At 47.1% G+C, this 17221-nt stretch overlaps 1 protein-coding gene across 3 annotated transcripts in view; it reads left to right on the top strand.

The window, feature by feature from the left end:
- The window catches only part of PCSK6 (proprotein convertase subtilisin/kexin type 6), a 192847-nt gene that overhangs the window by 46500 nt on the left and 129126 nt on the right, over nucleotides 1-17221 (top strand). For all 3 annotated transcript variants that reach the window (XM_058736784.1, XM_058736781.1, XM_058736783.1), the window contains exon 2: nucleotides 4241-4345. In XM_058736784.1, coding sequence (XP_058592767.1) covers nucleotides 4241-4345 — 105 coding nt within the window. The remainder of the gene's footprint in view (nucleotides 1-4240; nucleotides 4346-17221) is intronic.

Raw genomic sequence — 17221 nt, 5'->3', positions numbered from 1 at the left:
GATGCTGGGACAGCAGCTGCACCTATGTTTCTAAGCAGAGCCCCTCAGCATGTGGACTGGTGGTCCCCAACTTTTGGAGAAGCCATGTTCATCATCAGAGACTTTGCTGGTCTCCCAAAGTATGCTCAGCAGCAAATGCCATAAATCACAGGTTGGCAAACATTTTCTGTAAAGGCCACATGTGAAATGTTTTGGGCTCCTGAGCCAGAGGGTCTCAGTAGCACACAATTCTGTCATTGTAATATGAAAGTGGCCATGGGCAGTAGGTCAATGAATGGGTGTGGCTGTGCTCCAATAAAGCTTTATTGATAAAAACACGAGGTGTATATATGCCCCAAAGCATTGAAAGCAGGTTCATGAACAGGTATTTGCATACACATGCTCATAGCAACATTATTCACAATAGCCAAAGGGAGGAAGTGAAAATCTGTGTGTCCATGAATGGATGGATGGAAAACAGAATGTGGTATACAAATACAAGGGAATATTATTCAGCCTTTAAAAGGAAGAAAGTGTTGACAAATGTCACGACATGGATGGACCTTGAGAACACCATGTTTAGGGAAATAAGCCAGTCACAAAAGGGCAAGTGATTCTACTCATATGAGATATCTAAAGCCATCAAACTCACAGAGACAGGAAGTAGCATGGGGTTTGCCAGGGTTTGGCGGGGAGTGGGGAATGGGAGTTCACGAAATGGGTGCAGTTTGGGGAGAGAGAAAAGTTCTGGAGACAGAGGGTGTTGTTGGCCACACAACGTTGTGAATGTACTCAGTGCCGCTGAACTGCACACTGGTAAATGGTAAATGTTATACTATGGTATAACCTGGCAAATGTTATACTATGTATATTTTACCACACACAAAAAAATAAGCTAAACAGGAGATAGACCAGATTTGGCCTATGGACCATGGTTTTCTGATGCCTACTCTGAATCAATGAGTATTTATTTATTTATTTATTTTTAAATGCTTATTTTCTACAGAGAGAAAGAGAGAGAGAGAGGGAGGGAGAGAATGAGTGGGGGAGGAGCAGAGAGAGAGAGAGAGAGAAAGGGAGGCAGAGAATCCCAAACAGGCTCTTCACTGTTTGCAGTGCAGAGCCTGATGTGGGGCTCAAACCCATGAACTGTGTGATCACGACCTGAGCTGAAATCAAGAGTCAGATGCTTAACTGACTGAGCCACCCAGGTGCCCCATCCTCTCCTTGGGGCAAGGAAGCAAGGGTAGGGCAAGGGCAAGGAAGCAAGGGTACTGCTTACCCTTACAGTAATTCCAGTACTTTCTGTCCTGTGCCACCCTTTCTGTCCTGTGCTGCCCCGAATCACACTATCTGGCCTCAAATCTTTGGCCATGAGGAAGGAATGTGGCTGCTGCCCATCCACTCATGCCAACTCTCCATAAGGACCCAGAAGGTGGAGAGAAGTGTTCAGAATTTCAGGGACCCTTGCAGCTGCTGTCAGATTTATGAACAGCCAGTGATCTGACCCCCTCACCGGTTTTTCTGAAACACATTCCAGCTTATTCTGCAGCTAACCTTGTAGGGGCAGGAGGACAGCCTTGGCTGGTGTCCCCTTCTCCTCTACATTGGGAGTGGTCCTTCCCGAACCCCCCAGTCCCCATGCTGGGCTGGACATACACTTCCAGACAGATGTGGCACTGGTCACCACTGCCACTGGGGCCGGTTTGCCAGGTCAGCACTGGGGAGCATCTGTTCCTCCCATGGATTGCTCGAGGAGAGCAGCCCTCATTAGCTCAGACCCTGGACGCCATTGCTAAGGATGATCATGGTGGCTCAAAGGCAGGGAGCTGGATGGCGGTGGGGTTGGCTACCTCTGGCCTGGCTTGGCTGCCCTGAGGCCAGGTGCTGCCCTGAATGGCCTCCAGGGCTGCCCTGACATGGGTTTGCTTAAGGTCAGCAGCTCTGCGAGTAATCCACCCCTTTGCCAGCAAATTTGATTCACCTCTTAGTTTCTCCATGTCCCTGGATGGGAATTGACTTGAATGCCCAGAGTTAAAAGGCCAGGAGTTGTGAAACATCTCCCAGGGATGGTGGCAGCTTAGAAGCAAACATGCTGATTAAATACTGCTGTAGGTTAAGACTCCATTATTGCTTCTGGCTCTAAATCACAGCTCTGGCATGCGTTAGGAGGAGGCTTGACATATCTAGCAATTAACTCTGTTGAAGAAGTGAGCAAGGTGACTCATTTGTAGGAGAAATAAAAGTGCTTTTGTGCAAAATGGGGCCGAAATAACGAGGTTTATGATGGCAGAAGGGGTGTCTCGTGGTAGAACATGAACTGAGAATCTTAATTGCAGAAAACCATTTATTGAGCACTTACTACCTGCTGGGCACTCTGCTAGATCTTCCTATATTCGTGTAATTTGAGTCTTAGAGCAACCCTGCAAGGCAGTAGTTACTATTTTCACAAGGAAACTAAGACTCAGAGAGGGCCTGAAGCCCAGGTCACCCAGCAGGAAGGGATCGAGTTGGAATGTGGGCCCAGATTGGGCCAAAATCTAAAGCATCCTGGTCCTAGCGAGGGGAATGGAGGAGCCGTGGGGAGGAGCCAGACAGAGAATCCCGACCAGTGTTTGTTGAACACCCATGATACCTATTTAATCCTCACGACTATAATAGTATTCAGTGTTCCATAGTTGTAAGCTGTCGCTTACAACTCAGAGCACTCAGGAGCAAGTTTAAGTGAAAAAGGAGGATTTATATATTTTTTATTTAATTTTTTAAAAATGTTCATTTTTGAGAGAGAGCGCGCTCACATGCAAGCAGGCAAGGGGCAGAGAATGAGGGACAGAGGATCTGAAGCGGTCTCTGCAGGATAGCAGTGATCCCAATGCAGGTCTGACACTCACAAACCGTGAGATCATGACCCAAGCCAAGGTCAGATGCTCAACTGAGCCACCCAGGTGCCCTGAAAAAGGAGGATTTTTAAATGGGAATCTCCTGACACTTAAGAACAGGAGACAGCCAGGCAGCTGGGATTGCTGGAAACGAGGGCTGGAGGGCTCTCATCTTGTGGAAATATGTGGAAATGGCCACTCTGAGCATCCACATCCCCCCAGGTCTCTGCCTGGGCCGGTCAAGCCTCATGGGGTTAGGTCACAGCAGACAAAATGGCTTGAGTGAGGCGGGTGTAGCCAAAGGTTGTTGGGCGTTGCTCAGACTTTAGTTGTACTGAACTCCAGTGGCTAAGTAGTTTTGTCCCCGTTTTACACATAAGGAATCGAGATTCACAGGGGGCGAATGTCCTTGCCCCAGATCACATGGCTAGTGGTGGTGAAGGGAGAGGGAAGGTTTTGAACCAGGTTCATATCGTAATCACCACACATGTGCCGTCCTAGAGGACAAATTGTCTTAAATTCTCCCTTTGATCAGAAGCTGGAAAAGAAGCTAGGATGGTTTAGGCTGAGAAGGGCAACGTGAAAGTCTGTGTAATGTTCAGTCCAGCCTCTTTTAAGAAGCTCTGCTTTCAAGGATGGTGACCAACGAGCTAGTTTCAACAACCAGTGAAAGTCAGAACAAAAAGCAGGTCTTCTGAGAACAATGTCCTGATACTCAAGGGTCACTGAGGCATGAGAGCCTGCCTGTCCCGAAGGCCACATCCATTGCTTCTCTTGGTTCTGTCCAGCCCTCAAGCTGAAATCTGTCTCGACAAACCACCCCTGGCAGAAAATTGGGACACCCTGGGGGTTTGGATGTTCTCATCTGACCTTTTCACAATCCCCAAGCAGATGGACGTGCGTGTTTTCTTTGGCTCCCTTGTTTTGCTTGGGAGCGAATGTTCATTCTTAGATCTTTCAGTTTACCCGTGGGGTGGAGAAGATGGAGTTTGTTTATAAATGAATATTTTGGTATAAGCCTGACTTGACACTAACTTAGCTACTTCAGGGATGCTTGGCCCTAAATGAACATGGATTCTTGTCTACCAAACTTGGCCAAGATAGTACACATTTTAAATGATAGGCACTTAATACAAGATTTGCTTCGCTGGAAACACAACCCTGTGTTGTTTATCCCAAAAGGATTGTCTAAATCCACCGTCATGTTTGTAAACACCAACTATATGCCAGAGAGATGAGTGGGAAGGCATAACGGAGGGTATGTTTCCTTTGGGAGCAGAATGAGTCTCTAAGAGAAAGGGAAGATTTTTGTGGGATAGAGGATTTTTGAAGCTGTTTGTAAGACTGTATTAACTGATAGTGTCCCGCTTCTTGTTTTGCAGATTGGAAACCTGGAAAACTACTACCATTTTTATCATAGCAAAACCTTTAAAAGATCGACTTTGAGCAGCAGAGGCCCTCATACCTTCCTCAGGATGGACCCCCAGGTACGGATCTCTACTCTCTGGACAGGACCCTTTCCTAAGGCCTAGAGCATTGTTTGCTTTTCGTTTGGGTCTGTGCTTCTAAAAAGAGCTGAGCCTTGATTTTAATATGGTTCTACATGGTCGTTAGTTTTCTTTGTCCACTTTGAATAAAACAAGGCAGATGTGTAGCAACAAATCAGACCATCTGAATGCTCAGAATATTTGGTCCCTTGTCAGACTGGAGAATTTAAATTGGCTTCAGTTTGAAGCAACAATCAAATGAGTATAGATCTGTTGATATTTTACATCTTTAGAAATCAACAGAATGCACCGTAATTAGAGGAGATAAATATCTGAATATCACCCATAACAGCAGAAAGACCAGGGAATTCAAAGCAGTGTTTTAATGATTAAATTAGAGATTGGGCCGAAAGATGTTTTTGCGGTTGTCATAACACATGCCTTAATGGTTACCATGAATTTTAAAACTTGGGCAGTAAATATAACTTTTTTCCCCTTAAAAGTTCATGTGATCTTTGAGAGTAAGACAAATATAATTTGCAAAGAGGCTGACAGTTTAAGTTTTCATGTAATTCATGTTTATTGGGTGGTTAATGATACTTCCTTTCTGCATAGATTTGAGACTAATGTTTCACAAATGCCAGTCAAAACAGATCCTGGTAAGCTTACAAATTGAAGATGGTCAAGTTAGCTTTTGATGACTCCGTTCATTCAGCAGGTGATTCTGGAATCCCAGCAATGTGTCAGGCTCTGTCCATAGTGGTGTCATTGGAGTGGGTGGCCAGGCTGATAGAAAATGAGGCAGTAAGTAGAAAAATATGTGATCTATCACAGGGTGATGAGTGCTATGAGGGAAAATGAAATTCATGTGAGAAGCAGTAGCAGCCCCAAATGAGGCTATTGGTAAATCATAGTTTTAGAACATGGAACTCGCCTTCTCGTGAAAGCAATGTGCTAAAATGTTAGTTTGAGCTTCCAAGCTGGCTCACGATACTATTTCAGCTATTCCCACAGAATATTTATAATAAAGTTTCCATGGAGAAATGGGTTCTTGGTGTTGTCCCAGGCCACCCCCAACTGAAAATCGTAGCTCCTTTTGTATTGGCTGAGCCACGGATGGATGGGAGAGATGGTTTATCCCTGGACACTGTACCCTCCACACCCTTCTCCAGGGCTTACCTTTGTGATGCTCTGATTCCGAGCACAAGAGAAAGTGGTCCTCGTGGAACCCATTCATGTAATTGGACTGTGACAAAGCAGACATGTACATATTTCTGAGTTCATTTTATTGGTGTGTAGGCGAACAAATGGGTGGATAGATAGAAGGAAATAGATATGAGGCTCCTGGGTGGCTCAGTCGGTTAAGTGTCCGACTCTTGACTTCAGCCCAGGTCATGATCTCATGGTTTGTGGGTTCGAGCCCCATATCGGGCTCTGTGCTGACAGTGTGGGGCCTGCTTAGAATCTTCTCTCTCTCCCTCTCTCTCTGCCCCTCCCCTGCTCACACATGCATGTGCTCTCTCCCTCAAAATAAATAAACATCTGGGGCGCCTGGGTGGCTCTGTCGGTTAAGCGGCCGACTTCGGCTCAGGTCATGATCTCGCGGTCTGTGAGTTCGAGCCCTACATCGGGCTCTGTGCTGACAGCTCAGAGCCTGGAGCCTGTTTCGGATTCTGTGTCTCCCTCTCTCTGACCCTCCCCCGTTCATCCTCTGTCTCTCTCTGTCTCAAAAATATATAAACGTTAAAAAAATTAAAAAAAAATAAACATTTAAAAAATTTTTTAAATGAAGGAAGTAGATATGAAACATTATGCTAATCCCATTATTCCTTCCTAGCAGGGAAGAGAATTTGATGCTTATTAAGGGACTACTATGTGCTTGAGTACTGTAACATACATCCTCTCATCTGATCATAGGGGGCTGTGATTATACCTATGTGTGTTCACACCATGGAACTGGAAGGAATGTTTTTAAAAAGGGGCTGATATATATATATATATATATACATATATATATATATATATATTTACATTTTTTTTCCTCCTGGAAGCAGAGCCAGATTGTAGTTGCCAATTCCCACAGAATGGGGCAGTTGGAGAAGGGTGAGCAGACCGGATGCCTCTGTCAGTATTACACTGAGTGGAAGGGGGTTCTCTGTGCTGGTCACCAAAGAAACTGGATTCTTTGAGGCCGCACAGGGGGTGCATCACAACAGCATCACCTCTCAAAGCCTTGAGAACTTCTGAGCTAGAAAGGGAGTTCCTGCCATGGCCCTCCACAATTTCACTTCTAAGCAAACGGTGCTCTGTCTTGTGAAGACGATGTGCTTTTTCTTCATCTGAAGCCTTGAGAGTTTGTGGTAAATTGCTACCACACAGATAGTTACAACAAGGGGCAAGCCATTTGAATGGGGGAGCCCCTGTACCCCAACATAATTATGCAATGAGAAGATACTGGGGCAGTGCCTTTCTTGGCCCCTTTCCACAGGTCCTTCTGAGGATTAAGCTGGTTTCTCAATTGTTAGAGAACTAAGGCAGAGTTGAAATAGGACCTGAGTTTTATAGACATCCTTTTTTTTTTTTTTAAATGACTAAATTTTAGAACGGCTAAAGATATTCAACTTGGCTGCTCTTCCCTTCCTTCCCAAAAATATTAATTGTGCACCTGCTGGGTACCCCCGTGCCCAAGGGAATGCAGAGATGCCTGGGCGTCCACCTGGGTGAGTCCCCAGCAGAGCAGGGCATGGGAGCTGGGCATGAGATTGTTCGAGGCGTCAGAGAAGGAGTCCAGACAGGCTTGAGCACCGTGGGGTGGGAGTGTCCAGACCCGCCTCTGCTGCATCATCTAAGGTGCTGGGCTCGTTCACTTGAGGTGCACTCAAAGTACTACATTCAGTTTGGGACTGAGGGCAAACCATTCCCAGCGATCAGTTGTGTCCTTGAATGGAAGAGAAAGAAGGATAGACTTTCTCTGAGCAAAGGCTATGGCAGTTACGTTTTTTCAAATACAAGTCCTTTTTACACAAGAACTTAATAAGCTTTGCAAGGCTGCTATCAAAGCATCCTGCCGCTAGAGAAGAGAGAGAAAAGGTAAACAGCCTGCACATTCCAGCCCTGCCTGTGACTTCCGTGCGATTGGCCGCTGCTTTCTCACAGCACTAATTAAATTTGTAGCCTCCGGGAAAGCATATAGACATCTGAACCAATTATGAATTCAGAATTGCAAGCGAAATCCCTCTGTTTATATCAGTCTAGTTGAATACAAACCAGATCAATTAACTGTCAGTCTGGCTAACTAATATTTACTCTGCCTCGTCATTTCTGATGAAATATTGGGCAAAATTAGCTGGTGTACCCACGTGTTTAGTGTTATCTTTTCCTCGTGGCGCGCCAGAACGCTTTCCTACATGAGCGAAGCATTTCTGTGACACCTTGGCATTTGGAGATGGTGTGATTAGTATTAATATGAAAAGGACAAGATGAGTTAATATTATTCAGAGACACTGGAATGCAGAGTCGCCATTGGGTTCGAATGACCAAACTGGAAATGAATGTTACAGGGCTCCAGTACAGTCCGATCGAGTGCAGATGGTATTTTATTTTAATTAGTTCCAGTCCCTATTGTGTAAGAGCACTTTGATAAGTGATGGAATTTACAGTCAACCCCTACCTCACAAAAGAGCTGAGAGAGTGTACATTTGTTAAAGCAAAGCAAAACACAAGCGGGGAGGGAATATTTAAGAGTTCCTTAGCCACCCGTGCGTGAGCACGCACATGCATTTATTAAGTATCTTTTTGCATGGATCGCATACCAGAGTTGTGCTGTTGTTTTCTTTGAATTCTTAATTACCTTCACTTGATGTTTTGTTTTGGGTGGTTTTTTTTTTTTTGCTTTTGTTTTTGTTTTTGTTTTTTTACCACCCTTGAAAAGGGCCATTTTACTCCAAGTGCTTTGTGGATCAGCCCTCTCCTCCGGAGAACAGCCCAACTGTTCTCCGCATGCAGTATCAGTCACTGGGTTTTTCCAAGGGCTATCATTTAAGCAAACTGAAAGCATTTGTTTTTAACTTGTTCTTGTGCCAAAAGTCTGGAGAAGGGTGGATGTTACAGAAGCATCGGCCAATGGCTGTAAGGGCTCACAAATTTTTTTTAAATTACTTGTTCTGATTTCGTTCCAAGCTGGCTTATAGTTCGGCGTGGCTGCCTACATCTTCCAACCCTTACATTTTAGTGCGATGACTCGGGTACAGCCCTTCCCTTCCCTTCAGTTCTCAGCCAGATTGATGACAGAAATGGAAGGATAAAGATGTTATCAGGCAGGCCCTCGGTGGCTCCTTCCGGGGCGATGGGAACCTTCACTTTGAGGCTTCATTTCAGTGCTTTAAGCTCAGAAGTTGGAAGTGATTTCCACAACCAGAGTAGGCATTCTGTGTTGCCGGATGGGACTTTGCCCCCAGAGTTTAATCAAAGCTCAGGTTTCTTTCCAGCAGTGATGCAACGTTTAAGCAGATCTTTCCATTAACCACAGATGGAATTTTATCTGAGAGTTTTGTGTGCAAGAGCCATTCAAAGTGCAAACAAAAAGTTCCTGGCAAATTCAAGCACATAGACAGCAAATGACCAGATTGATCTCAGGGTTGATGAACTTGTTGTAGGCTGGGGGCAGGGGACAGCTGCCACCCAGGGTCCGATGGATTTGCCCATATGGAGACTAGAGAAATCTCCAGCTGTCTCTTCATATTTTCTTTATTTTTTTAAACTATTTTATGTTTCTTTATTTTTGAGACAGAGAGAGAGAGACAGAGTGTGAGTGGGGGAGAGGCAGAGAGAGAGGGAGACACAGAATCTGAAGCAGTCTCCAGGCTTCGAGCTGTCAGCCCAGAGCCCGACGTGGGGCTTGAACTCATGAACCGCAAGATCATGACCTGACCCGAAGTTGGATGTTTAACCGACTGAACCACCCAGGCACCCCTGTCTCTTCACATTTTCTGTGCAACCCGACTGGGTCGAGTGGGATGGCCACTATGAATTGGTAAAAAGTTAGAATTTCAAAATATACTTTAAAAGATGGTGCTTTATTACTTCAGTAGCACATTCAATGCTTCTGCTTTGATGCCTCATAGACATCTCCAAGTCCACAACCCAGCTGACCATCCCTGATTCTGCTCTGTCCCAGAGAAGAGTGTCATTGGCATCCACGGTGTGAGCAGCAGCTTCCCTCACACCACACTTGTTCTACACCCTGTACAGCTCTGTGCTGCCCTTGTCCTGTGTTGCCCCCTGCACCCCCGCCCTCTCTCACGTGGACCACTGCACTGCCCCCCTTCCTGGCCTGTCGCAGACTTCCTTGCCTCTCACCAGTCTGCTCTCCACTCTCCCAGGAGGTCTTATGAAACACACATATGATGGTACCACTGCCCCTTAGGATGTCCCTCCCAGGACTTTCTTCCTCTGGCCTCCCTGTGGCCCGTGGGCCCCAGCCACACTGGCCTTTACAACCCCTCAGACAGCCTGGGCTCTTTCCCCCTATAGAGTCTTTGCACAGGCTGCCTTTCCCCACTGTGTCTCTTCCTCACCCGCTTGTCTCGGCTCATGTGTGCCTGCTGCCAGAAGCTGGCTCAGAGTCCTCTGACTTTACTTGCTCTTCCTATAGTTGTATATTTATATTCTAGACTTGCGAGACTATTCCATTAGAATCTATCTTCCTCACTGGATTCCAGGAGCAGAGGCGTCATGTCTGTTTTTCTCACTACTCTTGTCCCAGCTTGACATTTGAGCATAGCAGTGGCAGGGCCAGAGAGGGTCTGGGGGGCCTCCACATCCAGCCTTCATTCCGAGCTGACCGCTGTCACAGGAGATGCGCCATCTTGAAAAGTTTAGTGGTCACATAGATGTAGGAGAAATTGCACTGTCTTCCTCTTTGAAGGAAGGAAAGAAGCCTGTCTAGCTCGGCAGCTATCGGACTTGTTTGACCACGGCCTCCTCCCTTTTGTTCCTGTAACATCTGTTTCCTGGCCATTTTGGAAATAGTGCCAAGATTGTGGGCCTGGGTGGGAGCACACAGGAGCATACAGCAACGTTTGGTGGGAGTGATGAGTGGTTTAGTGTGCTTGGTGACAGGGACGGGGTTGGTGGGAGCTGCAGATGGTTCCCAGGGAGGCAGGGAGGCCTGGAGCATGAGGCTGGGGAGACTGTTAAGTTTTCCGGAACCCAAGGAGAGACGATGGGGAGGTGAGCTGACCTGAGGTGGAGGAGCTTACAGTTAAAAGCATGTAAGCCCATCTGTTGCCAGTGAATTATAAAGTTCTTGAGGGCCAAGGCCACATCTTAGTTGTTTTTATTCCCATGCAGGTCCAGCAGACTACCCAGCAAATAGTAGACAGACACTTAGTAAATGTTTATTGAAACATACCTCAATTTGCACAGAGTAGGTTCACATAAGCAAGTTATATCTGTTATCATTTGTTTATCAGCTTCTTTTTATGTAACTACTTTAGATGTGACTTGTGCCCTGCCTTGGTAACATTATGACAAAAATCCTGGGGCATCTGGGTGGCTCAGTCAGCTGAGCGCCCGACTTTGGCTCAGGTTATTATCTCGCAGTCTGTGAGTTCGAGCCCCGCATCGGTCTCTGTGCTGACAGCTCAGAGCCTGGAGCCTGCTTCACATTCTGCGTCTCCCTCTCTCTCTGCCCCTCCCCCACTCATGCGCGCACACGCTCACGCTCTCTCTCTCTCTCTCTCTCTCTGTCAAAAATAAACATTAAAAAAAAATCCTAAAAAGGGCCCAGATGAGCTAATTAAGCTGCATCCTATATCACTAAAGCCTACAATGACAAAAGTACAGACAATACTGGCTGGATACCAGGCGTGCTGACCAGTATCTGGTTGGTGAACGCGGGGGACCTAGGCTTTGGCTACCTGCCCCATTGTCCATGAGTAGAGGCAGGTGATGCTCAAGAGGGTCAGGGAGAACAAGGGTAACTCTCTTTCATTTCAGCCACGTAAGAACTAAGTTATAAATGAAAGAATAGACCCAATTTTCCAAAGTACTTTCACACCTACTGGTCTCCAAAATGGGCAGAATGAGTACCATCATCTCTCACCAATATAAAGCAGTCATCCTTTGGCTCATGTAGTTCAGCTCAGATGGCAAGAATTGGAGAGATGGTCTACACATTGTTTCAGTTGTGGCTGTAGAATGAGCAAGTGGGGAAGGGCTAGGTTTTCAGGTGCCTCCATGCCACTGGGGGAGGAAGGAGGTAGGTTTCTACGCCAAGTTAGAATACCCTTTATTTTGTTGGTTCATCTTCCTTCTCCTCTCCCTCTTATGCTGCCCTGGCTGCTGGGTTTCCAGCTGAGCAACTGCCATAGCAGCTCAGCATCCCCTACCCCGCCCTAAGGTGATACCCTCAGGTGGGCTTGGGCATCTCACTGAGACAGGCTATAGTGAAGCTGTCTAATCATTGCTTGCCTGTGGGGCTGGTCCCCTCTGCTCCCCAGGAACATCAGTGCTGCTCTATTTCTCCATTTCTCAAATCCTCACATGGAAAGCCCTGATCCACTTTCTACTCCATGAGCCTAGCTGAGTTTAATGGTTCTTACCCATTTTAGAATTGTAGATCCCTTTTGAAAAGCTGATGAAAGTTCTGGGTTCTCTCTCTCTCTCCAGAAGAAGAAAGAAATCATGTGCTCATATCCACACCACTTTGCCAGTAGTTTCTGGGGTTTCCTGGGACCATAGGCTGTCCTTCCATTCTTGAGGGACCCTGGGCCCTGGGGCAAGAAGGCCCACCTTAGCTTCCTGCTCTTGTCACGCATGCATTAACCATTGCCTATCATGAGAGAGGGGCCACCTTGAAAACCGTAAGGTCACATGCACTTGTCAGGGAGCAGTGTTTTTCTTTCTTTAAATTCCTCACTCAGTGAGTTGGCTTCTTACTTAACTCTTCACCTGGTTGAAAGTTGGCCCAAGTGTTGGGACAAGGTGTTGAGAGGGGTCCAGTGTTGATGAGAATCAAGATCTAAGCATCACAGACCATTGAGTGCCAAAGGGTCTTCGGAGTGGGCTGAGCCGACCCGACCCGTTGACTTTGCAGATTGGAGGCGGAAGCTCAGGCAATCTCCCACAGGGGAAGTGAGTCAGAGACTTATCGCCTACTTTACTTCTGCTTCTCCCTGGAAGGAGGTCTTAGGATTTGATGGCACCTGGACCCTCAGGGGTCTGGACTTCTTCCACAGATTTTCCCTGGTCTACATTCAGGGGCTAGCTTACTCAAGGTGAACAGTAGAGGGAATGCCCTTTGCTTCAGCAAACTGTCCTTCCCTTTGATGATGCTAAGGGAGAAAGAGAAAGAAAACAGAGAGCTGGCAAGAATTGGCTCCCACGTTCTGGATACAATTGTGCATGGAAACCAGAACCTATATAGAATACTTTCAACAAACTGAGCATACAAGACATGTCAAGGATTTTAGCAGCTTGAGTCAAATGCGTGCTCTTCCCCTTGAGGTAGTGGGGACACGAGAGGGGGTGGGGTCAAGGATCTCTGCAAATGGCCTTTGTTGCCTTAGCTCCATCTCACAGCAAAGACTCTGGAGCCCCCTTCTAGGACTTTCCAGCTCCCACCAAGTTCCTGAGACTTCTCAAGCCCTAGAGGGGCCCCTGTGAGCTGTTGAGGGCTTTACGGCAGGACACGGGCACATGGTGGCTTCGGGTGGAATGTGGCTGGGTTTTCATGCTCTCCCTGGTGTCATTGGCTTATGGGAGGAAGCTACAAAATAAGCCCCTTTGTCACTTGTCAAACCTACAGCAGATGTGCTAGGCCAGCTTCTGGTCTGGCAGCATGCCTGTGGCCCCAGGGAAGAGAACATGACCAGGTCTGCCCAAGGCACGCCTGCCAAAACGCTTGGCCAATTCACAGCCCAGTAGCACTGATAACCCATGACACCCGCAGGCCATCTAGTGGGATCCTGCTCATTTCTGTTAGTTCTTTATACACATCTTTAAATTTTGTCTTATCTTATCTACAGAATGGCATTCACCAGATGCCTAGTTTTAATTTGACTTCTCCAGAAGAAAGCTGGAGGGGCAGGCCGGCAAAAGAGAGAAGTGCTATTCACATAACCTTGGGAAGATTATGAAGTCTTCTGCATGACTAGAATTCTCTCCCCCAGAGCAAATAACTTTCTATGATAAATATGCTGCATGTTTAGCAAGAAACGTACCAAAAAAAAAAAAAAAAGATAAAAAGAAAAGGGTCAGTGTGAAGTTCCACCTTCAAAATATGACTTTGAAGAAATCAAGACACTCTATACAGGTCTATACAGGTTTGCTAAGAGAGATGATTTGCGTTTGGGCCAGACATGGCCTTTGGCAAACATTGCTCTGGCTCCAGATCATTTCCCGTTGATCTTCCACAAATGATCAACCAAGGTCATCGGGTGGTCTTTGAGACTCCATCGCATTTTCTCCTCTGAAATATGTTTTTAAAAGTCTACTTGTAGTTATGCTATATTTGCAATCCGTAATGTAGTCACTTAACAGCACTCCTTCGTTCAAGAAAGCATTTAGTGAGCTCCCATTCTGTGCCACGCGTTGCCTGATATACTGAAATACAGGGGTGAGCAAAATCCAGGCCAGTGGGGAGCAGAGGGGCATCAGCCCAACCCCCAGGTATGTCCAATTACAGACTGGCCAGTGTTGGAAGAATGAGGTGCAGGACTAGCCCTTGACCTCTGGCAGATGCACACCTAAGTTTGTATTCAGCCTGCATCCGTTTTTAATCTGCCTTTTCAGTGAGAAAGAGGAGAGTACTTCGGTCCAGCCTATCTTTGCTGAGAAGTACCTGGTACAGGGCATGTATTTGCTAACATGACTGAGGAAATGAGGGCCCCTGAACAGATAATGTCCACATTGTGGGGCAAAGGCTCTGGTAAAGAGACATGCAGGGGAGCCTAGGAGCCCCTCAACAGCCAGCCTGGATGTCAAACAAGGTTTCCAGGGTGCATAATGGTTAAAAGATGAATGCAGGGGTGCCTGGGTGGCTCAGTCCATTAAGTCTCCCACTTCAGCTCAGGTCATGATCTCATGGTTTATGAATTTGAGCCTTGCATCGGGCTCTGCACTGATGGTACAGAACCAGCTTGGGATTCTCTCTCTTCCTCTCTTTCTGCCCTGCCTCAAAATTAATACACACACACACACACACACACACACACACACACACACGCAAAAGGTGAATATAGGGAAATGGCCCAGCAAAGGCAGGGAGCACACGCCAGTCAGAAGGCATAGAGCTTGTGGCACAGCCCAGCCTTGGACACTTGCTGCTGGATGTGGAAGACCAGGAGAGAGTGACCTGGGGTAGAGTGAGGGTCAGGGGGTCAGGTTTGCATTTCTGCATTAGTCCTGGGGCAGGGACACCCTGACAGTCCTGTGACCACCCAGGCACAAGGGGCACTGGCCACGGCCATAAAAGGAGGGGACAGGACCCTGACACCTCTCGCAGACTGAATGTGAGGCCCTCACATTGGGGCGGATTCCAGCTTTGTTCTGATTTGGAGAACGGGTGCGTTTTTATGCCACTGAGCTAGAAGGGAGAGTGGGGCCTGAGTGGGGAGTAGGCTCACTTTGGGGGCAGCTGGAATGTGAGAGGTGGCGGTGTGGAGAGGTGTTGGGTGCCCTGTGGCTTACCGGGGAAGGAGCAGTCGGGGCCAGAGCTCCAGGTCTGTGTGGGAAGTGGTTCTAGCCAGAGCTGGCCTCAGGGGGTGCACCAGGACAGCTGTTCCAGTGTTTAAAATACTGGTCAAGAGCCTCTGCCTGGAGCATCTCTCTCCGGCCCAGTGCACTCAGCCTCAGCACCCAGCCTCAGCCACTGTGGTCCCTCCTCTGGGGTCCTGTGTGTTCTCATCACCAGCAGCGAGAGGGGAGGTCTGGCCAAACCTGGGCTCTCATACCCTCCTTCTGCAGGACAGCCTCATGGATTCTCAAACATTTAAACATCTCAGCCCTGATTAAGGCCATGATTTAAACCTGTGTTACTCTCTAAGGACAGCCATAACAGATGATCACAGACTGGGTGGCTTGAAACAATAGAAATTTATCATCTCACAATCTGGAGTCCAAAAGTCTAAACTCAAGGTATCGACATGGCGGTAGCTCCTCTGAAGGCTCTCGTTGAGAATCTTTTCTTGCCTCTTCCAGCTTCTGGTGGCTCCAGCTGCTCCTGGGCTTGTGGCTGTGTCCCTCCCACCTCTGCCTTTGTCTCTGTCTTCCCAATGGCTTGTCCTCTTGTGTCTCTAATCTCCCCTGCCATTTTTTTTTAATGTTTATTTTATTTTTTTTGAAAGAGATAGAGCAGGGAAGGGACAGAGGGAGAGGGAGACAGAGGATCTGAAGCAGGCTCTGCGCTAACAGCAGAGACCCTGATGCAGGGCTCAAACTCACGAACCGTGAGATCATGACCTGGGCTGACTAACTGACTGAGCCACCCAGGCACCTCTCCCCTGTGTTCTTATATGGGGACATTTGTCATTGGAATTTAGGGCACATCCAAATAATCCAGGGTGATCTCATCTGGAGCTCCTTAACTTTAATTACTTCTGGGTGGACATACCTTTTGGGAGGCCACCATCATCCCACTGGAAAACCTACAGAGGGCGAATTACAACAAGCAGGTTCTTTCTTGTGTGCAGTATTTCCCCCTTCCTTCAATCCAAAGATCTGAAGATTTGATGATCAGCCTGTTCTCTTCGTAAGGAGGTTGGGCCCAACTCTTACCAGGCATGCATAGACACTAAATATATTTTATTGTGCTCCAGGTCCATTCATTTGCAGTCTTACTTGAGTTTAGTTTAGTTCTATGTCTGTGGCCTTGAAAGGTAGATCATGCGTGCTACTGTCTCCTCCCCTGCATCTTTCACCAAGAGAAAGGCGGAACACCTCCCAGGGAAGTTCTGAGGGATCTGGATAGGTGACAAGTGAAGCTTCAATGTAAATGGACAGCCCAGGTACACTACCAGAGAAATATTATGCAAAATACTTGAAACCCCACAAAGGATCTTAGGTTGCCTTTTCTAATAAAGATAATCATGTGCATAAGGGAAACTAGCCTCAGTCTCCCTCCCAGGCTTGATACTCACCATCATGACCACTTCACTGTTCCACCATATTTGTTCTCGAGATCTGCAGAAGAATCTATTCCGTGAGTGATACCTCCTTGGAGATCCTAAACCATGTATCCCTTTCTCATGAATCACATCACTCTTCATGGGTAACCCCTTTAGCAAGGACAGGTACAGATACTATTTGAAGGGAGAGCTAATGTTTCAGTCATGTGGTTTGGGTCATCGGCACTCTGACCTTCCTAGACAGGCCATTGGACCCTGGGTTCCAACCTGAGGGCCATCTACAGAACTCTGTATCTGAGCTGGGGGCACAACCACAGGGAAATCAGGGCAGGTAGACCTGGCAAAAGGCAGGATACAGGAATCCAGGATCCTCTTGTACTTCTCTGTGGTTGGCTGAGAAACAAGGCAGTGATTGGAGCCAAGAGAAGGAAAATGGGAAGCCCAGACCAAGTGACTACTGGCTGAATCAGTCTGTGACAGTAGGGTCACCTGTGATTCCATCTGAATAATTTGTTATATTCAGTTCCATTGGCCTGACAGTGCCTCACTGGCTGTCAAAGACTCATAATGACCTGGCACAGGAGAGAGGGCTGTCCCTGAGACCACACTAAAGAGAGAGCCCCAAACTGTGCCATGGAACCTGTGCCATCACAGCCTACCCTCAGAACTTGTGTTAACGTTGGGTTATTACCCAGAGTCCAGTCATGATTTGAGCCAGGATGCCCACTCTCTTTCATCCCACTAGGGG

Source organism: Neofelis nebulosa, chromosome 7 (genome assembly GCF_028018385.1).
Source record: "Neofelis nebulosa isolate mNeoNeb1 chromosome 7, mNeoNeb1.pri, whole genome shotgun sequence".
Lineage (NCBI taxonomy): Eukaryota > Metazoa > Chordata > Mammalia > Carnivora > Felidae > Neofelis > Neofelis nebulosa.
Note: the sequence above shows the minus strand (reverse complement) of the source record. Positions and strands in the feature narration are given on the sequence as shown.